We start from the raw sequence: 27350 nt of genomic DNA on the forward strand, positions 1-27350 counted from the left end.
GTGGTACAGAGGGGGAACAGGACTCAGACATGTGAGATTTGCCAGCAGAGGCAAGCGCCCTCTTCATGGCCTGGAAGGCTAGCCCGCCCAAGGAGGGATGGGAGCCTGGAACAGAGCACGACTTCGACGGCTGAGAGACCTTTGGCCACAAGCAACTGGTCAACAAGCCACAACACATCCTGTTCAGAAAGACTCTTAGTTGACCTCATGGAGAAAGCTGATGGCGATTCTGGCCTTTCTAGGAAAGGACTATAATGAATGCCAGCAAATGGACCCAGTGAAGGTGAATATTTGGTCCTTGCTAATTCAATAGGTGCAGAGCCCGGAGCAGAGGATATCTGCACAGAAGAAAACTGTGTGGAAGTAGTCGGTGCAGACATCAGCTCCATAATAGTTGAAGGTGTCTGCATTTGGCAAAAATTTGACCCGAAGGGTACGGTGCCACTGTGGAAAGTGTCTGCACCGGTAATAAGGACGGTGCCGAGAAGGACTGCACCAAAGCACATGTCCGTACCAAAAATGTCTGCTCTGTGGAGTACAGAAGAGTCATACTCGGAGCCGAAGGAGATTGTACCAACAGTGCCGAAGGGGACTGAATCTGTATGGACAGTGCTGGTAAGGGTTGTGACAGAACTGTCAGAACCATACAGTTGTCTCGGAACCGTATAGTTGTCTGCACCGGGAACTCCGGTGCCAGTATTGATAAGGAAGACATGGCTGGAGACAGAATCAGTTGGAGTGATGCCAAGCCTGGAGCAGACAGGGTCACAGGTGGCAGCACCGTAGTAACCAATTTCAGCTTCTTATGAGTTGACTCCCTACAATCTACAGAGGGAGAAGAAGGGACCAACTTCGATGAAGAGGAAGAATGCCTCTTATGGGGTTTAACAGGAGGGGGTGAGCCCTCTGACCCAGAAATAGCCACAGAGAAAGGAGACTTGAGGAGACCTTTCAAAATTAAGTTCCTCTTCCTCTCGTTGAGAGTCCTGGTAGAGATATTTTTACAAATCCCACAGGAGGATCCACAGTAAAGTGGGAGACATTCAGACAGTAGACAAGTCATGGCCATCGGAAAGTGGTAACTTACGGCTGCAATCCTTACACTGCTTGAAACCAACGCTACTTTTCTTATCAGACATAATGGTGTGGAGACGAACAGTACCAAAAGGAAGAAGAAAGGCTACCCAAAAAAGGGTAAGAGGAGAAAGGAAGGACTACCAACGATGGTAATGGAGAATTACCACAAGGTAAGAAAAGAGGGTAATAAAGGGAAAAGACTAAAGGGAGAGCCTCTAAAGTATACGGATAGGGTAGGAAAATATTAGTATAAACTATTGAGAATATTTAAAGTAAGAACAATGTATAAAACTTTCAAAAAATTAGACACTTAGCTGAGAGAGTGGCTTGACACGGCTGCACAGCAATGCAGCAAATGAGATCTGAGGTAAAAGGGAGCAGAGCATTCTGGGTAGGACTTTGGCTCGAGAGTTTTTGGCTGACGCGAGCTTGATACTGTCCGGCTCGGTTCCAAGGGCGGAACCGATAATCTTCATTCATTCCTTACTGATGGGTTAACAACATCAGATGTGTATTTATATGATAAATGTTTTTATTGTATAAACTGACCAATAAGAATAGTCTAACACTAAAACATTCCCTCTCTCCTGGTTATATACACTTGTCAGCTGCGTGACTTCTTGGCAGCTTCAGCCAAATTAAAAATCTATCTTTGATGTCCAACAAAATCAAGGTCAACAGCAAAACCCAGGCCCTGAAGGACCAGCAGCCTAAATGTACAGCATTTCCATTTTCACACTCTTGGTAGAGAGATGGGTCAGATATTTCTCCTTTCAAAGCCTATGGGCAGCTGGTTTAAATGTATGGCTCTTGGCAGTGGCTTACATCATGCTCCTCATCCGAAGTAATACAGACAATATTTTTGCAGCTCACGCTTCATATGCAAGCCTCAAGGAACACGGTATTATTTCTCTGCTTTAAATACTGAACATGGAAACTTTTCTAATAATGCACATGGGCATAAAAGAAAAAGGTATGGGCTAAGAGTATGCCTAATCACCAAGTACAACATGCAGTGCATGTCAACAAAAGTGTACGTGTAACTACAGAATGGCAGCATCCAACTAAAACATACAAACTGCATGACGGGATGAATCAAAATGCAGAAAATTTGAGTGCCTAGCATATTTGCAAGTTATCAAATGCTATCTTTACAATTTCAGATAATATTTACTTCAACAGCTGAAAGGGATTTGTTCATTAAAATAAAATGTACCTTGCCACCACAGTGTGAGTGCAATATGCCAAACAGGATTTTTTTTCCATCAGCGATAGTTTTTAGCTGTTCCTTTTCTGATAAATGATTTTTAAAAATCTTACTTTCCCCGTGATTTTTGTCAATGAGGCCAAGCAGTAAACTTTAACCTCACTGACGTTAACTTAGGGCATTATCTTGCATGTGCAAAGATGCATCCATTAAAGTCTATGGACACACCTCACATTATTCCTCAGCTGACATCACTGAGACGTGCATTACATTTATTTTTATCACCGAGACAGTCATTGAATTTATTTTTTATCATGGCTTAAAATAGTTTATTAAGCTTTATTATTAAAAATGGCTCAAATAAATAATGAAACCAATACAAGTATATCATAGCACTTAATTCATTAAATGATGCAATGTACTCAGGAAACTGATCACTTGAAATTTCACAGATCTGCCTGTCAACTTCTGATGGCTTGAGGTGGTGGCAATAAAGGGCCTGGCAGACTCAGAACACAATGGAGTCAGTATTGTAAACTGCGGAGTTTTCAGACAGCTATAAAACAGAACCTGTGATTTCAATAATGCTTGCCTACATTTAAACTAAATGAAAATGGCAAAGCCAGACAAGGGTTGAAAATATAACAGGAAGACAGGAAGAATACCTTGAAGAAAAAAAAAAAATCTTCCTCAAAAGCATATAACAGTACTCCATCTATTACAGCTAATCTGATGAGGAGCACAGTTGGATGGCACCAGCAAAACCAAACTATTAAATGAAAGCACAAGTAACTTGTGATCAACAGATGAGCTGCATATCCAAACAGCAAAAATTCAAGCTGAACATTTTGGAAAGAAATTAATTTTAACAATCAGTTAGCAATTTTGTCTATACTACTTTGTTGGATGAAGTCTGGCAGACAAGAATTTTTACTAGACTAGTAACTAGAGTGTTTTAAACAAAGGTGCTTTTTGTCCTACTGTTCTAGCTTGTAGTTTTTGTTTCACACTGGAGCAGCACTAAAAACTGACAAAGAATGTTTGCTACCATTAAAGTCATCAATTTAACAGTGAAAAACAGACAACTCAACACATACTTTGAAATGCATAATTTGGACCACTAAAACAATCTTGCATACTTAAAATGCAGCAAAAGTACAATGTGTTAATGAGATATATATAAAAAATATGCTTGGCACCAGAAAACACCAATGAGCTGTGCTACATTCTTCCTTCTTAATGTACATTTTTTAATATATATCATAAAAGGGTATGGTAATACAGGGCTTCTAAATGCCATTAATTCCATTAGGTATAAACATTTTTTAAATGTAATCATATCCATTCCTACAATACCACCTCCCAACTCTTTTGTTTATGGACATCAAGAAAATAAACTATGATGACAATATTTAAACAGTATATGACTGAAGATCTTAAACCATTGCATCTGTTAATTGTGTTACACAAGCACACAACTATCAACAAAGCCACTGTACCAAAGACATCTTCCCCCAACATCCAGCATGCAACTGCTGCAGTTTACCAGTTCTGTCAGACCTTATCCTCATCTCAAAATGGCCCTTGGTACAGAAAATTATCTGCTAGCAGTACTGAAATGTCCATAGAAGTGTGATGAACTACATGTATAACAGGAACTGTGCAATAAATACATCACACACAATTTCTGGCCATTTCTAAAACTTGCTTCATGCACTTTGCTAGCAAAGGTTTCAATACATTTCTCCTACAGTAAACACTTAAAAGCTGTTTAACTTAAATCAAAACTGAATACAGACAAGAAACAGCATGACTCATGCAGTTTGGTCAAAGGTTAGTAAAATCTAGTTGCACTCTCTTCACTTGTTACTTCAATGTTCTGTACTTAGTTGAGTACCATAACCACAGTATGTTGGGTAAGTAGGAAGAGAGAAAAGGCAGCAATTTTTTAAATTAATTTCCCCCTTTTTATGTATTCACTTGCAGGACTTCTGTGAAGAAACTCTCAAATTTGTCTATCTTCAAATATTTCAGACTGTATCTTTTTGGTCTGGTTGCAAAGTCCTCAAAATTACCAGTTAGGTATGCAACAGAAAACCAGGGCAGTTAAAGCTCTGCCATCTTGTTCTGCAGAACAGAAAATATGTTAGCTGTTTTCCTACACATACAGCTAAGTGGCTCACTGTAAACAGCTGCATCAACAGCTATGTCAAAAGTATGCCCTCCTGTTAGCTGTCAAAAAATGAAATAGTGTTCTTTCAATAGGCATGCTCTTGGTATGCCAATGCTTTGATTTTAAGCTGACAGAACATACCAAGTGTGAACGTAAGAAATATGGCACTAGGGATTCATACACTGCAAAGTAATCAACAAAAAATACTTTGTGGAACATGTTCTGTAGAAACAGTAGTTAAAATAAACCAAATGCATTTCATTAATAGGTAATCATATTCACAAATTTTACACTTCTTTCAGTGGCACTAGTTTAGTTCTAGGACATTGTGTTAAATCAGACCTTAGTGCGTAAGGAAGGTAAACAGAACAAATGACATCAAATTGGTTTTCAGCTGAAATTATGAAGGCACCCAGTGATCCAGAACTAAACGTTCGTTCTTGTAGCTTAATCTTTTGGAATATCTTGACATTCCAATCTGGTGCAGTTGTGTGCCATACTAAAATAAAACTGATTATTTAGCTTTGGAAACAGCCAATCCGATTAAGCCTGCTAACCCAGCCACTCCCAGGGCCACTCCTCCCACGATTGCCATACCGACTAGACCATCTGTAAATGAAAACAAGAAACTTAAATGAGTAAAGGTCAGATAAACTGTGCCAAAAAAAAAAAAAATAAATAAAAATAAATAAATAAAACAAACATGCAGACTAGGATTTCACTCTCCATTCTAAAATAAATAAATAAAAATAAATAAATAAAACAAACATGCAGACTAGGATTTCACACTCCATTCTAATAAGAGCTGAAGCTCACAATAAAATACATTCATACAGATTTGCTGTATCCAGGACTGTTTGTAAGATTCTGACCCCCCCCCCCCAAGCCTTTCTGTGTTGGAGAGAAGCCTTCTAGCTTAATTTGGTTTCTTAGAACTAGCCAGTTTTCTAGTTTCAGCACTCAATCGGTTTCTTTGAGCTCGGCACTTGTTCAGAACTCATTGTAAGCACTAAAGCTACTACAGCACTCAACTTTCCTCACTTGTCTAGAGGAAATTTTTAGTACTTAATAAATAAGCACCTATCCAGGCATGTCTAAGGGTCAGCTCCTGGTGTTTTCTCCTGTCTACCTGATGAATCTGGGCATCTTGGGGCAATGCAGCAATTGCCTCATGCACAGACAACCCTCTCCTCCTACCACCCAACACTACAACCTGTGAGAGATGCACTTATATAGCCAAACTGGAAGCAAAGCTCTCTTCCACCCCACACTGGACTAGACAGTCAAGAGGAGAAGGTAAACACTTGCACCACACCACACATCATAGTCCCTCAAAACCTACACCACCAAAACACACATAGAAACGCAAAACACACACCTACATTCACAGAGGCTCTCAAAAAAAATCTACCTAAGCAACAGGGACCTCCAAAGCAACGCAAGCAACCTCCACCCCCAACACAACCCAAATGACACATGGGCCACAAACTCAGTGTGCCACTCAACCACAGCCCATAAGGCATAACAACGTATCAAACACTCTAGTCATAGGTGACTCTATAGTCAGGCACACTGAAGTTCCACTCACCAGGCTAAAAGTACAGTTTTGTACCTACCATAAATGTAGATGTTCGAGTGCTAATACAGCTGCAGTAATCACAGATGGGTTTTCTGCCGTCAGGCGGTCTCTCGGTCAGCCGAATTCCAAAGTCTAGGTCCGGGTGTCGGTTGCGGTCACTCTCTTTCCTGACGTCAATGAGGCAGGGGTATATAAGACACAGCCGACGCTATTTTCTTCAGTCTTTCTTGCCCCAGATGTCAGGTGCCCCCAGTAGGAAGGCAATACATAAATTATATTTATATACATGCAATGCAGTATAATCAAAAATCAGTAGTTGCAACCAAATATACCATAGAAGGATAACCCAATCAGGTTGTATGAAGAGGGGTTAGGCCCTAGGCCTTTACCAAGAGGGGAAGGAGGGAGGGAAAACTGTACTGCAGCTGTATTAGCACTCACATCTGCATTTATGGTAGGTACAAAACTGTACTATGTTCATCGTGCATACAGCTGCAGTAATCACAGATGGGTAGAATCCCAAAGCTACGCACAGGGTGGTAGGCACTAGGTGGAACTGGGATGAGCCAGAATGCCCTGCAACACAGCAGTGGCAAAGCCTGCTCTAGTTTTGGAATATAAAGGCAGGTGGTAGTGTTTTGTGAAGGTATGCACAGAACTCCAAGTCTGCCTCCAAAATATCTTTGGTAGGAACTCCTCTGAGGAAGGCTGTAGAGGTAGCTGTGGCCCTGGTGGAGTGGGATCTGATGCCTGTAGGGACAGATTTTCCATGATAGGAGTAACAAAACCGTATGCAGTGGCCTATCCATTTTGAAATTGTCTGTTTGGTAACTGGCTTCCCTTGAGCTCCTACAGCATAGGACACAAAAAGTTGTTCTGATTTCCTGATAGGCTTTGTTCTGTCCAAATAATAACGTAGCTGTCTATGGATGTCTAAGGAGTGTAGCAGCCTTCCCCCTTTGTTTTGAGGATTGGGGTAAAAAGGTAGGTAAGTGTATGGCTTGATTTAAAGCTACCCTGGATACTACTTTAGGCATAAATGACGGGTTGTTTCGAAGGGAAACCCTGTCCTGATGGAAGATGAGAAAGGGCTGTACAGCCATGAGGGCTTGTAGTTCTGAAACCCTACGAGCTGAGGTAATGGCCAGAAGGAAAGCTGTTTTCCAGGACAAATATTGCAAATCTGTTGAGGCAGCTGGTTCAAAGGGAGGCAATGTTAATTGTTAATTTTTCTAGAATGTAATTAAGATCCCAGGCTGGCACTGGTTGTTTCCTTGGTGGTCTTATATTCTTAGCCTCTCTGAGGAACTGTCTTAAGAGTGGGTGAGAATACGGGTGGATCAGTGTTGAATTCTGCAGAAATGGCTGAGGCATGGATTTTTATGGAGGAAAATGAAAGTCTACTGTTCAGCAGCTCAGCTAGATACTGCAATACCTGAGGCAAATTCAGTTTTCTAGGGTCCTGGCCTTTTTTCTCATTCCAAGAGCAAAACCGTTTCCATTTTGCAGAGTAAGCCTTTCTAGTAGATGGCCTTCTGGCCTCCAAATTGACATTCTGCACCTCTTGGGGAGTAGAGTTTGTTGTAGTGTTAAGGAATTTACCATGCAGCGAGATTGAGTGTTTTCAGCTGACTGTGAAGTTTTTTGTAGCTGTGCTGAGTCAGCAGAAGAGGCATTAGAGGTAGGGGCCAGGGAGAAGTATGTGTTAGGCTCCTCAGTAGTGGGTACCAGTGTTGTCATGGCCAGTCTGGAGCAATCAGTATCATCTTTGGTCCGTCTGCTCTTGCTTTCAAGAGCACCTTGGGCAGAAGAGGCAGAGGTGGGAAAGCGTAAACTGTCCATGCTGTCCAATTGAATGAAAGGGCGTCCACTCTCCAGGTCTTTGGATGAAAGGTCCTTGAACAAAACTTCTCCAATTGGTGATTCCTGTGGGAGGCGAAGAGATCTATGTCTGGCCTCCCCCACGCTTGGATTATCTTTGTAAAAACTTGAGGATGCAACTTCCATTCGTGTGGATCTGTCATATTTCTGCTTAGATTGTCTGCCAGCGTGTTTTCCAAGCCTGGCAAGTACTGTGCTTGAAGTTCGACTTGCCATTCCAGAGCCAAGTTCCAAAGTGTCATGGCTAGTCTGCACAGGGGGTATGAATGTGTTCCTCCTTGTTTATGTACCACATTACTGTGGTGTTGTCTGTTCTTATCAATAATTGTCCTGGATGCAGGAGGTCCTTGAAAGCTGTAATTGCATTTATCACTGCTAGCATTTCTTTTTGATTGATGTGAAGGTGCTTTTCCTTTTGGGACCATTTGCCCTGAATGCACCTGTCTGTCATGTGCGCCCCCCAGGTGTAATCTGAGGCGTCTGTTGTGATGACTTGATTTGCTTGAGGCTTGCAGAATGGAAGACCTGTGTTTGACATGCTTGGGCCCACCATAGAAATTCCTTTGGCAAACATGGAATTATTGGTATTATTGTTTCCAAACTGTGGCTGTGTTGAGACCATAGGATTTTTAGGTACCATTGAAGTTTCCTCACATGCAACTTTGCACATGGGATTAAAAGAATGCAAGATGCCATTATGCCCAGAGCCTGCAGGATTTTCCTTGCAGTAAGCCTGGTACAATTTGCTTGTGTTTTGAAGTACTGAGTTAGTTGCCCCTGTTTTTTTGGCATAAGATAGGCCATCTGGATGTTTGTGTCCAAGTTGGCACCCAGGAAAGTTATTTTCTAAGATGGTGTTAGCCTGGATTTCTCTTGGTTGATTGTGTATCCCAGAGAATTCAGTAACCGTGTTGCATAAGCCAGATGTTCCAGAAGTATGTGCTTGCTGTCCGCTTGGATCAGGCAGTCGTCCAAATAAGGGTAAATTTGTATCCCTTGAAGTCTGCAGTAGGCAATTACTGATGCCAGGCATTTTGTGAATACTCTGGATGCAGTAGATAAGCCAAAAGGCAATGCAGAGAATTGATAGTGGATTGAACCTGCAAGAAATCTGAGGTATCTTCTGCAGCTTTGTCTGATTGGGACATGCAGGTATGCCTCCTTGAGGTCCAATGTTACCAGCCAAAACTCCTTGCCCAGCATGGGAAGAAGCTGCTGTAATGTGAGCGTCTTGAATTTTGGTACGAGTAAGAATGTGTTTAGGATGGATAAGTCCAAAATGGGTCTCCAGTCGGTTCCTTTCCTTGGTACCAGAAATAGCCTGGAATAAAAACCTTGACCTTGTTCGTGAGTAGGTACCTCTTGAATAGCTTTCATGTCTATGAGCTTTGAAATTTGTAGTTGCGCCTCTGCCCTTTGATTGTGTGGCAGGTTTGGCATGCCTCTCATTTTTGGGAGAGTGTAAAAATGAAATCTGTAGCCTCTGTTTATAACGTCCAGGATCCATTTGTCTGTTGTGGCAATATGCCAATTTCTTGTAAATAATGCCAGCTTTCCTCCCAAGGGTGCTGGCAGCTGATACTTGCTTGGCATGGAAAGGAGGAAGTCATTGGGTTTGTTTCCTGTATTGTTGCGCACTGTCTTTGCCACCTCTTGGTGCTGGAGTTTGCCATTGCCTGCCTCTATATGATCCTTGTGATTGCCCTCTGCCCCTTGTGCGCCTGTATCTACCTCTTTGGGGCTTGTCCGTGGCTGGAAAGGACCAGTTTTTAGAAGGCCAATTTCTGCTAAAACGTGGTGGTTGAACCTGTAGAAAAGCTTTGACTGTTTGTATAGATTTGGCTTTTTCTTCCATTTTCCGTAGTATCTCCTCAGCATTAGTACCAAATAGCACATCCTTTTGTAAAGGAGCATCTAGTAGTTTAGCTTTCACATGATCAGGCAAGATTTGTTCCCTAAGCCATGCATGTCTACGAATGACTGATCCTGCAACAGCAGCTCTACTTGAGGCCTCTAGGGCATCATAGCCACATTGTAAGGTGTGTTTACCCACTTGTTCTGCACTATGTACCATATCCTGCAACTCCTTCAAATCTGGTTGTTCAGGTTGAGACATTTTATTTCTTAACTGTGATAACAGAAACTGCTGATATTTAAGCATATGAAACTGACAATTTAAGGCCCTCATGGCTACGGTGGCAGAGGTATATACCTTTTTTCCCCACCTTTCTAAGGATCTTGACTCTCTTTCGGAAGGTAGTGGATTCTTAGCAGTAGAGGCCTTCATTCCCTTGGGGCCTTGATAAATGGTTTCAGGGTCAGCATTGTGGCTTTTGTAAAGAAATTGGTGAGAGTTAGGTACTACAGAGTTCATATCAGGCTTGACTGGGGCAGGAGGCAGGGAATCCGGATTAAGGCAAGCCTCCGAATAAACATCATCAAGTACGTCCAAGACAGGAGGTATCGCCAGACGTCTGTGTTGAGGTAACAAAAGAAATTCCCTAAGTCTTTTCTTGGAATCAGAAAAGTCTTGGCCTTCCCAATGGAAGTGTTCCCTCAAGGTGTGCAAAGTTTCCCCAAAAGAAAAATCCTCAGGAAGAGATACAGAAGGAATGGACTTGCTCTGTATCAGAATCTTCAAAAGGGGAGTAGAGTGTTCCTCTACATCAGAATGTTCTGAAAAAATGGAGCCCTGATCAGAAGAGGGAGAATCTTCCTCCACACTGGGTCTCTTGTCTGGAGGGGGTAGGGAACCCCTGATAAGAGTAATTAAATCTTCAGCCATTTTAAGCATCTGCTTTTTAGGCATGGGGCCTGGGGATGGGCCCTGTGCAACAGGCCTCTTGGGATGCCTGGCTGATTTGGACTTAGTAAAGGCCTTAATGGAAAAGGAAGATGAGGGTCTAAAGACACCATGGGTGGAAGTGGACCTGTCCACATTAGGAGGCTCAACGCTCACAGTGGCTTCGGTGGTTGTAGTCTGGGTATGGGCCGAGGTACCTGCGGCCAGAAGACACCGCCAAAGAAGTGTCGTCGGTAGTCAGGGACTGCATAGGCGTCTCGCTGAGAACCGGACCACGTGTAGCCAGGTTTGGCGTGGTGTCGGTGGAGACCGCGGACCTCGCGTGTCGGTCCTTGTCCTTGCGTTTTTTGGACAAAACGGTAGTCGGAGTCTCCGATGACATTTTATAATCAAAGGCTATACCAAAAAAAGTGTTGGGCGAACTCCGCCCGATGCTTAATAGTGCATTTATTGAAAGTAGCGCAAAAGCGACAGCCCGAGATGTCGTGGTCTGGGCCTAAACAAGGTATGCAGAGGGAATGGAAATCCTTATGCGGTATTTGCTTCCCACAAGAAATACAATTGTTAACTTTTTCTGACATCGGTCTGAGGCAAGAAAAGTTTCCCCAACGGGGTACTTAGCTTTAATGAAGACTTCGGTTTCCAATTTTTCGTAAATTCAGGAGCTGGCCAACCGGCACTTGCGAACTGCTTCTGCTTCGGGCACCGCGCGGCAAAAAAGACTGAAGAAAATGGCGTCGGCTGTGTCTTATATATCCCTGCCTCATTGATGTCAGGAAAGAGAGCGACAGCAACCGACGCCGGACCTAGACTTTGGAATTCGGCCGACCGAGGGACCGCCTGACGGCAGAAAACCCATCTGTGATTACTGCAGCTGTATGCACGATGAACATCAAGGAGAATGTTACTGTCAGCTGCCTGTCAGGTACTAGGATCTGCCACATAATGCATGCACTCAGGTCACTCCACAAGTACAAATATGACTGTCATTGTCCATGCTGGTGTGAATGACTTGAAACATACCTCCCTGGAATACATGGAGAGACATGGAGGAGCTCTCTGATCTTGTAGCCCAGGCAGTTATGACCCTAGCCCTGAGTAGCATCCTGCCATCACCCAGAATGATACCACAGTACAAGGACAAAATGATCGACATCAACAATTTGCTAAGCTTCTGCTGTCATTCTAAGGGGATCCAATATCCGTCTGCCTGGGATGACATGATCGACAAACCACGATGCTTTGCCAGAGATTGCCTGCACCTGTCGCCCTTGGGATTCCAGATACTGGCTAAGGCTCTTGCCACCCTATAGTGCCTTTTTTAGGCAAGATTCAAATGACAAATTCACCACCGTAACAGGTAAAAGCAAGCAAAATCTGAGGGTAATGCTACTTAACGCTAGAAGTCTAAACCTCAAAATGCACTCACTCGAGGCACTCCTTAAAATGGAGAACAAAGACATCTGTGCAGTGACAGAGACCTGGTTCAAGGCTCCAGAGAGCACCCCTGCATTACCAGGCTATAATTCATACTACACCTTTTGGCCACCTAACCTGGACCGAAGCACTAAAGGCGGAGGCATGTCCGTATTCATTAAGGATATCCACACCTCCAGGCTAGTTGCACAGCATAATGCATCCGAGATTATGCAAGTGCAACTAACTCTGAGCAAGACCGCAATCCAAACTGTAGCTTGTTACAGATCCCTCACCATGCCCAAGGATTCCCACTCCTCATTTCTTGATACACTGGAAAATATTAGGGTACAACCTAACACCCTAACAATGGGCAATTAACTGGGAAAATTACTCATGTACTCAACGTTTTCTGAAATTCATAAATTCCAACTCCTTGGATCAACTTATCCACACCCCCACCAGTGGCAGCAATATCCTAGACCTGGTCATTACCAACATGGGCAACCGGTGTTCCACAAAGTACAGTTTTGTACCTACCATAAATGTAGATGTCCGATAGATATGCAACTGCAATCCTGACATATGGGTTGTCCTGCCTCAGGCAGCCCTTCGGTCGGCCGGATTCCAAAGTCCGGGTCCGGCGTCGGCCGATGTCGCCCACTCCCCGACGTCAGAGCAGCTGGGGTATAAAGGCATCCGCCGACGCCATCTTCTTCAGTGTTTCTTGCCCCAGATGCCAGGTGCCCTCCAAAGAAGGCTAAATTTGGTGAATGGATAAAAAATTCCAGACATGCACAACAGTAATAAACAGATGCACCATAACAGATATCCCCAGCTAATAGAGGAAAGGGGGAATGGACCCAAAAGGAAAATTGCAGAGGGGTAGGAGGGAGCGAAAACCTGACTGCAGTTGCATATCTATCGGACATCTACATTTATGGTAGGTACAAAACTGTACTATGTCCTTCAAGAATGCAACTGCAGTCCTGACATATGGGTTGAATACCATAGCCAAGCTGGGGGTGGTAGGATCTAAGAAAGGGATGGTGTAGCTAAAATGCCCTGCAGGACTGCCGAAGCAAAGCCTGCTCGGGATCTGGAGTATAAAGGCAGGTTGCAGTGTTTGGTAAATGTATGCACGGAGCTCCATGAAGCAGCCTCTAGAATGTCCTTTGTAGCCACTCCTCTTAGAAAGGCTGTGGATGTGGCTATAGCTCTGGTGGAGTGTGGCCTAATATTGGCTGGCACACCCTTTCCATGGAAAGAGTAATAGAATCTGATGCAGTGTCCAATCCATTTTGAAATTGTTTGGAGATTGCCTTTCCTTGCACTCCAGCAGCATTCCTTGCACTCCAGCAGCATAAGCTACAAATAGTTGGTCAGACTTTCTGGTGGTCTTTGTTCTGTCCAAGTAGTAGCGTAATTGTCTGTGTATGCCCAAAGTGTGCAGCAGCTTTTCCCCCTTATTTTGAGGATTGGGAAAGAAGGTAAGCAGGTGAATTGCTTGATTTAGAGACACCCTGGATTATCACTTTTGGCATGAATGAAGGATTGGTTCTTAGAGAAACTCTGTCCTGATGAAAAATGAGAAAGGGAGGTACTGCCATCAGGGCCTGTATCTCCGAGACTCTTCTTGCTGAGGTAACTGCCAACAGGAAAACCATTTTCCAGAAGAGAAATTGCATTTCTGAAGACGCTGCTGGTTCAAAAGGAGGAAGAGTTAATTTTTCCAAGACGAAATTGAGGTCCCATGCAGGTACTGGTGGTTTTCTGGGAGGTTTGATATTCTTTATCCCTCTTAGAAACTGTCTTAGCAAGGGATGTGAAAACACAGGTGGATCACAGTTGTATTTTGCTGAGATTGCTGAAGCGTGAATTTTTATGGAAGACTATGAGAGGCCACTAAAACATTTCTGCCAAGTATTCTAATATCTGTGGTATGCTCATTACTGATGCATCTTGACCCTTGTTGGCATTCCAGATGATGAATCTCTTCCAGGTTTTTCTGGTGGAAGGTCTGCGTGCTTCCAGCAAGATTTCTTGTACTTTTTCGGAAAGAGAGGTATGGGTGAAAATCATGGAACCCTCCAAGCTGTCAGCTGCAATGTTTGCAGGTTTTGATGAACAGTCCTGTAATTGTGCTGTGTTAGCAGAGGCCATTGAGGCAAGGGCCACTGTTTGGTGTGAGTTATGCTCAGTAGCAATGGATACCAGTGCTGCCTTGGCCAGTCTGGAGCTATCAAAATTCCTTTTGGTTGTTCTGCTTTGATCTTCAGTAACACCTTGGTCAGTAATGGTAGAGGAGGGAATGCATAAACTGTTAGGGAATTCCAGCTGAAGGAGAGGGCATCCGTTCTCCAGGCTAGAGGATGGTGCGTCCTTGAACAGAACTTCTCCAGGTGATGATTGAGGTGAGAAGCAAAGAGATTATGTCCGGTCTTCCCCATGCACTTGTTATTTGTGAGAAAATGTGTGGATGCAGCATCCATGATCTGAGGCATCTGTTGTAATGGTTTGACTTGCTAGAGGTTTGTTGAAAGACATGCCCTTGTTTAAATGACTTGCTTGAGCCCACCACAAAAATTCTCTTTGCAGGCATGGAATGAGTGGTATTACGTCTTCTAGATTTTGGCTGTGTTGAGACCATAAACTTTTTAGGTACCATTGTAGCTTTCTCAGGTGTAGTCTTGCCAGAGGTACCAGAAGAATGCAAGATGCCATGAACCCCAGGGCCTGCAGGATTTTCCTTGCGGTCAGCTGGGTGAGCTTTGCTAGGCTTTTGAAGTAATCTGGTAAATGTTCTTGTTTCTCCTCTGTGAGGAAAGCCATTTGTGATTGTGTGTCCAATTTGGCTCCTAGAAAAATAATCTGTTGGGATGGCAGTAGTCTTGATTTTTGAATGTTGACTGTGTATCCCAAAGCCTGTAGTAATTGAATGACATAATCCAAGTGTCTTATCAAGGTTTGTTTGCTGTCTGCTTGTATAAGGCAATCGTCCAGGTAAGGGTATATTTGAATCCCCTGGAGCCTGCAATGTGCAACTACTGATGCCAGGCATTTCGTGAATACTCTGGGCGCAGTAGATAAGCCAAATGGCAATGCTGAGAATTGATAATGCTCTGATCCTGCAAGAAATCTGAGGTATCTTCTGCAACTGTGTCTGATTGGGACATGCAGGTATGCCTCCTTGAGGTCCAGAGTAACCAGCCAAGACCCCTTGCCCAGCATGGGAAGGAGTTGCTGTAAAGTCAGCATTTTGAATTTTGGCACAATGAGGAAAGTGTTTAGAGTGGACAAATCCAGTATAGGTCTCCATTGCTTTTCTTTTCTTGGAACAAGGAACAGTCTTGAATAGAATCCCTGGCCTTGTTCCTGAGGAGGAACCTTTTCTATTGCTTTTATTTGTAACAGCTTTGAAACTTGTACGAGTGCCTCTGCCCTTTGATTTTGTGGCAGGTTTGGCATGCCTTGTCTCGTTGGTAAGGTATGGAAGTGGAACCTGTAACCTTGGTCTACTATGTCCAGAATCCATTTGTCCTTGGTTAAAATGTGCCAGTTCTTTGAGAATAAGGATAATTTTCCACCTAGAGGTGCTTCTCTTTGAGCCTTGGTCGGCGGAGTGAAAGTCAAGTCATTGTGATTGTCCCTGTGGTGCAGCTGAACTCCCTGCGCCACTTCTCTGATTTGGAGGTTGCCATTGGCGGCCCCTGTAAGAGCCTCGGTATTGCCCTCTACCTCGAGCACGCCTGTTTTTTCCCCTTTGAAACTTGTCAGTGTCTGGAAAGGACCAATTCTTTGAAGGCCAATTCCTACTGAATCTAGGTGGCTGAACCTGGAGGAAATCCTTGACTGTACTGATTTAGCCTTTTCCTCAATAGACTTCAACACATCCTGTGCATTAGCACCAAAAAGCTTCTGTTTTTCCAGAGGTGCATCTAGGAGCTTTACTTTAACGTGGTCTGGCAGTGGCTGTTCTTTCAGCCAAGCATGTCTACGTATAACGGCCCCTGTCATAGCTGACCTACATGAAGCTTCCAATGCATCATAACCACACTGAAGAAAATGATTGCTAACCTGCTGAGTGTTATGAACCAAATCCTGCAATGCCTTTCTATCTATAGGCTCAGGAGAGGCTAGCTTTTTCTGCAAATCATCCATTAAGTAATCCTGGTACTGAAACATATGAAAAAGACAGTTAAGTGACCTCATGGCAAGGGTGGAAGAGGTATAAACGTTTTTGCCCCATCTCTCCAGGGACCTTGATTCCCTGTCTGCGGGCAAAGGGTTTTTGGCAGAGGAAGTAGCCACTCCTTTGGGCCCCTGAGAAATAGTTTCTAGAAACACAGAGTGGGCCTTAAAGAGATGCTTGTGAGTTTCAGGAACCCTGTAATATCTGTCTGGCTTGACAGGAGCAGGAGGGAGAGAATCAGGGGAAGCACTGGAGTCTGAGTATACATCATCCAAGACATCCAACACTGGAGGAATAGCGAATGGTCTGTGCTGAGGTAACTTGAGGAAGGTACGTAGCCTTTTCCTGGAGTCAGAAAATTCCTGGCCCTGCCACTGAAAATGTTCTCTCATGGAGTGGAGAACTTCTCCGAAAGAAATATCCTCTGGAGGAGAGGCAGAAGGAATTGATTCCTCAGCATCAGAGTCCTCGTAGGCCTGGAAGGATTCTTCCTGGGTATCTGAGTGCTCTGAATCCCTAGAGGCTTCATCTGAGGAGAGGGTATCTGGCTGTTCTGTCCTAGGCCTTTTATCTGCAGGAGGCTGAGAACCTCTGTCTGGGTGCGACTGAGAACCTCTGATTAGAGAGATTAGATCTGCAGCTAGGGTCATGATCTGTTTATCAGAAGAAAGGCTCTGGGAAATAGTTTTAGGAGGATGGGCCTTAGCCTGGCTGGCAGCCTTAGCACGTGTGTAGGCCTTGATGGACATGGAGACCAGAGGCCTAGCTGCCCCACGTGCAGGAGTAACTTTATCTACTGGTATGGTGTCCGGTAATTCTAGAGCTTCGGTTTCGGGAGGAAAATCAACAACCGGCACCGGGGTAACCTCCGGGACCGAAGTACGCGGCAAAGCGGTGTCGTCGGCCTGGAGCGGTTGAATTACCGCCTCTGAAGAGGCCGATGCACTCGCGGTAGGCTTAGGTGTGGTATCGGTGGACGACGCGGGCCGAGGATGTTGGTCCCGGTCCTTACGCTTTTTGGAAATATGTGCTGTCGGTTGTTCAGACGGCAGGATATAAGCATAATTTTCGCCAAAAAGTCTTCGGCAAATTCTGCCCAGCGCATGAGTGTGCGCTTATTAAAGCAAGCACAGGCAGCACAGGCCGAGACGTCATGGTCTGGGCCCAAGCAGGGAAGGCAGTAAGAGTGGAAGTCCTTATGAGGTATTTGTTTACCACAAGACAAACAATTGTTAACCTTTTCAATTTTTTCTGACATCGGCTGAGGCAAGAAAAATGTTCCCCAACGGGGTACTTAGCTTTTTGATGACTTCGGTAACTGAAAACACAGGAGCTGACCGACCGGCACTTGCGAACTGCTTCTGCTTCGGGCACCGCGCGGCAAGAAAGACTGAAGATGGCGTCGGCAGATGCCTTTATACCCCGGCCGCTCTGACGTCGGGGAGTGGGCGACATCTGCCGACGCCAGACCCGGACTTTGGAATCCGGCCGACCGAAGGGCTGCCCGAGGCAGGACAACCCATATGTCAGGACTGCAGTTGCATTCTTGAAGGACATCAGAGGTCAATTCCTCGCTGGTCAGATCCGACCACAAGCAAATCATCCTAGACATCCACATCCCACCCCCCCATTAGGGAAACCTCTGTAATAAATTTCTCCAAAGCCAACTTCACGCTTCTTAAGACAGAAGTGGCAAACTTCACGACACCCATGCTGACGGACAATAGCGGTACGACTGCTGAATCCTATACAACTGCACTTTACAAGAACTTACAGGAGTGCATGGAACGTGCAATCCCTAACAGAACCAAGATGCTATCCTCCAAAAAAAGGAAGCCAATCTGGTGGTCCCCTGCTATAAACAAACTACAACAGAAGAAAGGAACTGTTGCAAAAAAAAAAAAAAAAAAAAAAAGAGTAAAATCCCATGACTGGAGGAACTCCATGGTCAGCCTCAGTAAGAATCTGAGATCCCTCATAAAATCTTCCAAAGCTAGTTACGAAAACAAAATCACCACGGACTCTAAAAGACAACCAACAAAGCATTCTATAGCTATGTCAAGAATCTCAATGGCAACACTCAGATCTGCTCTGAGTTACAGCACAATGGCACTAAATATACAGAACCAACTGATATTGCCAACATCCTGGCAGATACGTTCAGTGCTAACTTTACCCCTCTCTCATTCCCTAAAGGGCCCATCTATACTGGAAGAATGCAAAGTTCCTGTAATCACAGCTGCACAGGTAAAAAAAAAAAAAATCTCCAAAGCCAAGAAAGTACAGTTTTGTACCTACCATAAATGTAGATGTCCAAGAGGTATGCATCTGCAGTCCTAACAAATGGGTTGTCCTGCCTCAGGCAGCCCTTCGGTCGGCCGGATTCCAAAGTCTGGGTCTGGCCTCGGCTGATGTCGCACTTCACCCGACGTCACTGCGGCTGTCAATTGGGTATAAAGGCATCAGCAGATACCATTTTCCTCAGTGTTTCTTGCCCCAGATGCCAGGTGCCCTCTAGGAAGGCTAAATTTGGATAAATGCAAATGGTTCCAAACAGTAGAGAGCAAACAAAAAATAAGCATGTATGTACAAATATACAAACAAATACACCATAATAGATTCCCCCAGCTAGCTACAAGATGGGCAAATACCCTAGGAGTACCACAGAGGGGAAGGAGGGAGGGTAATCCTGACTGCAGATGCATACCTCTCGGACATCTACATTTATGGTAGGTACAAAACTGTACTACGTCCTTCAAGGATGCATCTGCAGTCCTAACAAATGGGTAGAATACCATAGCCAAACTGGGGGAGGAGGCACTAAGTAGATTATGGTGTAGTTAAGATCCTTTGCAAAATAGCAGTGGCAAAACCTGCTCGGGATCTGGAGTATAAAGGCAGATTATAATGTTTGGCAAATGTATGCACGGAGCTCCAAGTAGCAGCCTCTAAAATGTCTTTGGTAGCCACTCCTCGTAAGAAAGCTGTGGTAGTGGCTGTAGCCCTTGTGGAGTGAGGTCTGATGTTTTCTGGAGTTGTCTTCCCATGAAAGGAGTACGCAATTTCCTATCCATTTTGAGATTGTTTTGAAATTGCTTTTCCTTCCATTCCTGCTGCATATGCTACCAGAAGCTGGTCAGTTTTTCTATTGGTCTTGGTTCTGTCCACGTAGTAGCGCAATTGCCTGTGTACATCCAAGGTGTGCAGTAGTCTTTCCCCCCTGTTCTGTGGGTTGGGGAAGAATGTTGGTAGGTGGATTGCTTGGTTCAATGATACCCTGGAGACCACCTTTGGCATAAAAGTAGGGTTAGTTCTCAAGGACACTATCTTGATGGAAGATAAGGAAGGGCTGTACTGCCATTAATGCCTGTAATTCAGAAACCCTTCTTGCTGAAGTGATTGCAAGCAGGAAAGCAGTTTTCCAAGATAAGAACTGTAATTCTGCTGTTGCTGCTGGTTCAAAAGGGGGAAGTGTTAACTTTTCCAGCACAAAGTTCAGGTCCCATGTAGGTAGAGGTGGCTTCCTTGGAGGCTTTACATTTTTTATTCCTCTCAGAAACTGCCTGAGTAGAGGATGAGAGAAGACTGGAGGATCCATGTTGTATTCTGCTGAAATTGCTGATGCATGAATCTTGATGGAGGAGTAAGACAGGCCATTGTGGAAAAGTTCTGCTAAATATTCCAGGATGTTAGCTATGTTTGCCAATGATACATTTTCTCCTTTTGCTGCACTCCAAATGAGGCATCTTTTCCATTTTGCTGAATAAGTCTTCCTTGTGGAGGGTCTGCGAGCCTCCAGGATAATGTCCTTAACCCTCTGAGATAAATATGAGTTATTTTGTTTCATGTAAGGTTCCAGGCAGCTAGCTGAAGTGTTTTCAAGTTTGGATGCAGGATCTTGAAGTTGTTCTGTGTTAGCAGCAGAGGAATTAGAGGTAGAGGCCATGCGTGTGTCCGAGACATACTTCTCAGAAGCGGGTACCAATGCTGTCTCGGCCAGTCTGGAGCTATCAGTATGATCCTTGGGTGATGATCTTTGATCTTCAGTAGCACTTTGTGTATCAAAGGTAGAGGTGGGAATGCATATGCTGTTACGTTTTGCCAACTGAAGGATAGGGAGTCCACCTTCCAAGCAAGTGGGTGGTATGTCCTTGTGCAGAATTTTCTCAATTGGTGGTTGTGTGGGGATGCGAACAGGTCTACTTCTGGTAGCCCCCATTTCTCTGTAATGGTTTTGAAGATGTCCGGATGCAGCATCCATTCGTGGGCATCCGTGGTAGTTCTGCTTAATGTGTTTGCTAATATATTTTCTTTTCCTGGCACAAATAAGGCCTGGAGCTGGATGTTGAGGTTCAGGGCCACATTCCAAAGGTCCATTGCCATCCGGCATAGAGGGTATGAATGTGTGCCTCCCTGCTTGTTGATATACCACATAACTGTGGTGTTGTCCGTCCTTATCAGCAAATGACCCTGTTGAAGAAACGGTCTGAATGTCTGAATTGCCTGTTTCACTGCCAGCATCTCTTTTTGATTTATGTGTAGGTTCAGCTGGTCCTGTGTCCATAGGCCTTGTATACACTTGTCTGCCATGTGTGCCCCCCAACCGAGGTCTGAGGCGTCCGTGGTGATAGTCTGGCTTGGGTGAGGGCTGTGGAAAGGCAGTCCTTTGTTCAACTGACAGGCCTGAGCCCACCACAGGAATTCTTGCTTCAGGCATGGAATTATTGGAATTTGGGTTTCTAGGCTGTGCTTGTGCTGAGACCATAAATTCCTTAGGCACCATTGCAACTTCCTCATATGCAGTCTGGCATGTGGGATCAATATTATGCAGGATGCCATGTAACCAGGGCTTGCAGGATTTTCTTTGCTGTAAGCTGGTTCTGCTTTGTTAATGCCTTGAAATAGAGTGGTAGTTGTTTTTGTTTTTCTGCTGTGAGAAATGCCATTTGATTTGATGTGTCCAGTTCTGCACCCAAGAATGTAATTCTTTGGGATGGTACCAGCCTTGACTTTTTTATGTTGACTGTGTATCCCAAGGCCTGCAGTAGGTGAATAACCTTTTCCAAATCTTTTGTTAATTTGATCTTGTTGTCCGCTTGTAGCAGGCAGTCGTCCAGGTATGGATAAATTTGAATTCCCTGAAGCCTGCAATGAGCAATTGCTGATGCCAGGCATTTTGTGAATACTCTGGGCGCAGTAGATAAGCCAAAGGGCAATGCTGAGAATTGATAATGCTCTGATCCTGCAAGAAATCTGAGGTATCTTCTGCAATCTGGTCGAATAGGGACGTGCAGGTATGCCTCCTTGAGATCTAGAGTCACCAGCCAAGCCTCCTTGCCCAGCATGGGAAGAAGGTGCTGTAGGGTCAGAATTTTGGAACAATGAGATGTGTTGAGAGCGGACAGGTCGAGAATAGGCCTCCATTGGTTTTCTTTTCTTGGCACCAGGAAAAGTCTGGAATAAAATCCTTGTCCTTGTTCCATAGCCGGTACCTTTTCTATAGCTCTCATCCTTAGTAAATGGTTGATTTGTTCTAGAGCGTTTGTCTTTTGGTTTGGTGGTAGGTTTGGCATTCCTCTCTTCCTTGGTAGAGTATGGAAGTGAAACCTGTAACCTTTGTCTATTGTCTGTAAAATCCATTTGTCTCCTGTAATGTAATGCCAGTTTACTGAAAATAAGGCTAGCTTTCCGCCTAAGGGTGCTTCCAGTTGTTCCCTGGTAGGCGGTATCAGAGCCAAGTCACTGTGACTGTCCTGTGGAAGTGGTAGTAGCTGGATCTGTGGCAGTACTTCTCTGTTTGTTAGGCTGCCACTGACGTCCCCTGTAGGCACCTCTGGGTTGACCTCTGCCTCTTGAGCGCCTATTTATGCCTCTCTGTGCTCTGGTGTCCGGAAAGGACCAATTCTTCGAAGGCCAATTTCTACTAAACCTAGGAGGCTGGACCTGTAAGAAGTCCTTGACTGTTTGGACAGATTTTGCTTTTTCCTCCACCTTCTTTAACACTTGCTGTGCAGGGGAGCCAAACAAACTGAGTTTCTCCATGGGAGCATCTAGGAGCTTTGACTTTACATGGTCTGGTAAGGATTGCTCTTTTAACCATGCATGCCTTCTGATCACTGTACCAGTCATAGCTGATCTAAAGGAAGCCTCCAGTGCATCATAGCCGCATTTTAAGGAATGATTACGGACCTGCTGAGTGTTGTGTACCAAATCCTGAAGGGACTTACGGTCTATAGTTTCAGGAGAGGATAGTTTTTTATTTAACTGGTCTAACAAAAATTCCTGATACTGAATCATGTGGAATTGACAGTTTAAAGCCCTAGCCGAAAGTGTAGCAGAAGTATAAACTTTTTTACCCCATCTCTCTAATGCTCTAGATTCTCTTTCAGAGGGGAGGGGGTTTTTGGTAGTTGCTACAGCTTTGGGGCCTTGAGAAATAGTTTCAGGATCTGCAATAGGAGCCTTATACAGGTGATGATGTGTGTCCGGGACCCTGTAGTATCTGTCGGGCTTAGCAGGGGCCGGAGGAAGAGAGTCAGGGGCAGTACAAGCATCATTGAATGCATCATCCACAACGGTTAGTACTGGAGGAATGGCTAAAGGCCTATGCTGTGGCAAAAGCAAAAAGGTCCTGAGCCGTTTCCTTGATTCTGAAAAATCCTGGCCCTGCCATTGAAATTGTTCCCTCATAGCATGCAAGGCTTCCCCAAAAGAAAATTCATCAGGAGGAGAGGCAGAAGGAATGGAGTCTTCTGCGTCAGAATCCTCATATGGAGAATAAGGGCCTTCAGGAGGATTTGAGTTTTCTGAATCATCAGAAGAATAATCCGTAGAAACTGGTTCAGGGGGCTCTGCTCCAGGCCTCTTCTCTGTAGGGGGTTGAGAGGCCCTGTCAGGGTGAGGTTGGGATCCCCTAATCAAAGAAATGAGATCCTCTGCCAGGCTAAGCATTTGGGAACTAGAGCTAGGCCTGTGTAAGGGGGTTTTAGAAGGCAAGGCCTTAGAAGATTTAGCTGCTTTAGCACTAGAGAAAGCCTTGATAGACATGGAAGCAGGGGGCCTAGCAGCTCCACGTGCAGGAGTAGATATGTCCAAAGGAATAGTATCTGATAAATCCTGTGTGCCTGCTACAGCAGGAGAAATTTCAGTAGCAGATTCAGCCATGCTGTGTGAGGCCTCGGCTGCAGGAGGAATGTTTTCGGCCGAAGGGAGAACCGTGGACTCTGTTTCAGCCGAAACAGAGACACTCGCGGTTGGCTTAACCGTGGTTTCGGCCGAAACCGCGGACCGCGAGTGTCGGTCCTTTTCCTTACATTTTTTAGCTAAATGCGAAGTCGGAGTCTCCGACGGCATTTTGTAAGCAAAAGCGGGACCAAAAAACTCCTCCGCAAACTCCGACCGACGTCTAAGTGTCCGTCGGTTGAAGGAAGCACAGGCTGAACAAGCTGCTACGTCGTGGTCTGGGCCTAAGCAAGGAAGGCAGTAAGAGTGGAAATCCTTATGAGGTATTTGTTTCCCACAAGTTAAACAATTATTTACTTTTTCTGACATCGGCTGAGGCAAGAAAGTGTCCCCAACGGGGTACTTAGCTTTTTAGAAGTCTTCGGTAGTACAAAACTCTGGTTCTGACCGACCGGCACTTGCGAACAGCTTCTGCTTCGGGCACCGCGCGGCAAGAAAGACTGAGGAAAATGGCGTCGGCTGATGCCTTTATACCCAATTGACAGCCGCAGTGACGTCGGGTGAAGTGCGACATCAGCCGAGGCCAGACCCAGACTTTGGAATCCGGCCAACCGAAGGGCTGCCTGAGGCAGGACAACCCATTTGTTAGGACTGCAGATGCATCCTTGAAGGACATCACCGCATCCATGGGATCTGACAACATCCTTGGCTGCATTCTACATGAACTACAAAATGAACTAGCACCCCACCTAAGTACCATGTTCAATCAAAGCCTCACCTCAGGCTTTGTGCCCATTGAATGGGACACAGCAACAGTCATCCCACTCCACAAAGGGGGAGCCACCATGGACCCCGGGAACTACCGACCCATTAGTCTGACGAGCCTGGTCTGGAAGGCTATGGAACATATCATAATGGAACTTATAAACAATGACACTGGTAATCTCCAAACTCTGGGCCTTACCCAGTTCGGGTTTGTAAAAGGCAGATCATGTCTCCTAAACCTCACCAAAGCCGTAGATGAGGGTAAGGTGGTTCAACACAGCCTATCTAGCTCTTGCCAATGCTTTTAACACTATCAACACTATCCCCCACTCTGGGATTATAAACTCACTAAACTAGGCATAAATTCCTATATCACAAGATGGGTTGTCAACTGTCTCACTGAGGGAACACACACTGTGAAAGTAGCAGACTAAATCCAACTTCAGACCAGTGACAAGCGAGTACCACAGGGTTCAATCCTAGGTCCTCTCCTGTTTGGTATCTACTTCTCTGAAGTACAGGCTAACACAGAAGGTCTTTGGCTAACAAAGTTCGCAGATGACTGCAAACTAGGAGCCATAATCAAAACTCCTAACGATGTGGACATCCTACAAAAGGGCCTCACTGAGACAGATGCCTGGTGTCAAAGCCATGGCCTCAAGCTCAATGCCAAAAAGTGCATTGTCATCCCTTTTGGTAAAAACTCTGTATCCATGAACTACCACACATGCGGTAGTCTACTTAACACCAAAAGTGTGATAGGAGACCTTGGGACACAGGTGGACAGTAGTCTCTCCTTTGATAATCACATTGCCACAGTAGTCAGGAAATCCTTCTACGTGGCACACCATCACAAAAGGTTTCTCATCCAGGAAAAAAATAGGTCATTGTTCCCCTCTACTCATTAGACCCATTATAGAGTACAACGCCACTTTTGGTATGTACCTCACAAGACATCTACAACAACTGGAAAGGTCACAGAAATACATCACAAAGAGGATTACCAGCAAACAGATGCCCTACGAAGATAAAAAAAACTCCAGCTTTACTCTGTCGCATACCGCCTACTCAGAGGCAATCTCTGCCTAACATACAAAGCTATGTCAAACCCAGAGCTGTTGGACATGCTAAACGTAAAGAAATCCCAATTCCTCCGAGCTATACGCTCTAGAAACCTAAACCCTGTCACCACAATAAACAGAACATGCTGGAGGGATAGATTCCTATCCCAGAGACTTCCCATACTCTGGAACAATCTACCTATATATATCAAACAAAGCTCCTCATTAGCACTCTTCAAGAAAAGTCTTGATGACTGGATGGGAGATCGGAAAGTCACCCTGGGGATCACTTCTGTGGCTCTGCTTGACAGGGGCAAAGGAAAATAATTTTCTTGGGTGGCAAAAGCCAGGGTACCATTTGGCTAGGCTTATATAGGCCCTAGGGCCAACAGCCTAGTACCTACCTATGAACATTCCATGACTACTACAAGCCAATTTTCTCACCAGCCCTTCCCCATGTTCCTGAAGGCTGCTCAATGTACCCTCACTGGAGTCTTAATTGCATTTAATCCTTCACAGTGGGATTTTATCAGCTTATACAATAGGCTAAAAAAATCCCTTTTTAATACAGCCATTACAAACTACAGACATTCAAGAACACTATACAGCTCTCTAAAAAGTTTAGTCTTACCTGTTGCTTAACTTTAGATCACATTATATGGTCAATCAAGGTTCCTTTACACCTTTCTTAGAACTAATCTACACAGGCTTTTGCTTTCAAAAGTATATTATTCTGCATCTTGTTTTCCTATCTACACTGATCATATTTGCCATATTTATCCTTTCTGACAAGTTCTACAAATCAAAAATAAATCAAAATCCTGCCAAAACATTAATAATCACGCAAGTAGTAAAATGGATCTATAAATGCATGAATGTCATCTCAATCTACTTTGCCTAGAAGGTTCACCTCCTTATTATCCCAGGATCTGTTTAAATGTCAATTTATTTAATAACCTTTTAAAATGGTAAAGTGTGAGATGGCTTGTTAAAAATCTACAAGCCATGGTCAGAGTTGCTCAACTAAGACGACGGACAGTTCAGTTAACAGTGATGCAACACACCCACCTAATGTAAGCAAAGTCTTCTTCATTCCTGTAATATGCCTGAAGAAGAAAATTACAAGTACTGGCTCAGGAAATACATCTTCTCCAAAATCCAAGTCACATGTGAGACATGCAACTTCTTGGGTGACTGGCAATCTGTCCAATAACCGTTTCACTAAACCCCACTCAAGTTAGCATAGTGGATTAGGGTTATGAGCTGTTGTGGTAAACTGACTTATTTGCCTACTGTATGATCTTCAGCAAATCCCTTAACCAGAGTGCTTTAGGGCAATTAGGAATTTGAGCTAGGCTCCTTAATGGTCTCCTGGTCTGTATGCCTGGCAACAACCTTTGATTTGAACCACCACCCACATCTTTCAAAAGTTCAGTTTCCCCATCACAGAACTTCACTAAGCACTTCTCTCACAGAACTGCACCAAACGCCCTTTGGGAGGACACACTCGCTCGTACATAACTGAACATATTAAATTCACATTAACCTCTACCAGGGGACCCTAATATTACAACTCAGACCAGTTTGTGTGGCTTATAGCATATGGCACCTGTTTTGCTGCTGAGGAGCAAGCTGAAAGTCAGGTCCAACAGAAGATAATCTATGGGCATACAGCACCTTAAATCCAGTTGACAATTATTAGGATACAAAAGGTATAAAAGGGATGGATTACTTCAGGAAGTACAGTTGAGTACACTTAACATAAATGTAGATGTTAGAGTGTATTCAGTGTTGCAGTCATCACACTTGGGTTATCTGCCTGCAGGTAGCCCTTAGTCGGCCCGAATACCAGAGTCTTGTGATTTCTGCGTCAGATGCTGTCACCTCTTCCATGACGTCACGGGTATAAAACATGCAGCAGGCACCATTACATCAGTTTTTCTTGCTCCACATGCCAGAAGCCCCCAAAATAGGAAGCAATTGCATGGTGTGGAACACCTCCAGTAAAAAGTAA

The 27350-nt window shown here is 44.4% G+C and overlaps 1 protein-coding gene across 1 annotated transcript in view; it reads right to left on the minus strand.

The window, feature by feature from the left end:
* Window positions 1-3501: 3501 nt before the first annotated feature.
* Window positions 3502-27350, minus strand: part of FIS1 (fission, mitochondrial 1) — a gene marked incomplete in the record, with an annotated part of 397913 nt that continues 374064 nt past the window's right edge. The window contains 1 exon segment of the mRNA XM_044076998.1: window positions 3502-5066. Within this exon segment, the coding sequence (XP_043932933.1) occupies window positions 4972-5066 (95 nt within the window).

Source organism: Protopterus annectens, chromosome 7.part0, assembly GCF_019279795.1.
Source record: "Protopterus annectens isolate FY-2018-M chromosome 7.part0, PAN1.0, whole genome shotgun sequence".
NCBI classification, from domain to species: Eukaryota; Metazoa; Chordata; order Ceratodontiformes; family Protopteridae; genus Protopterus; species Protopterus annectens.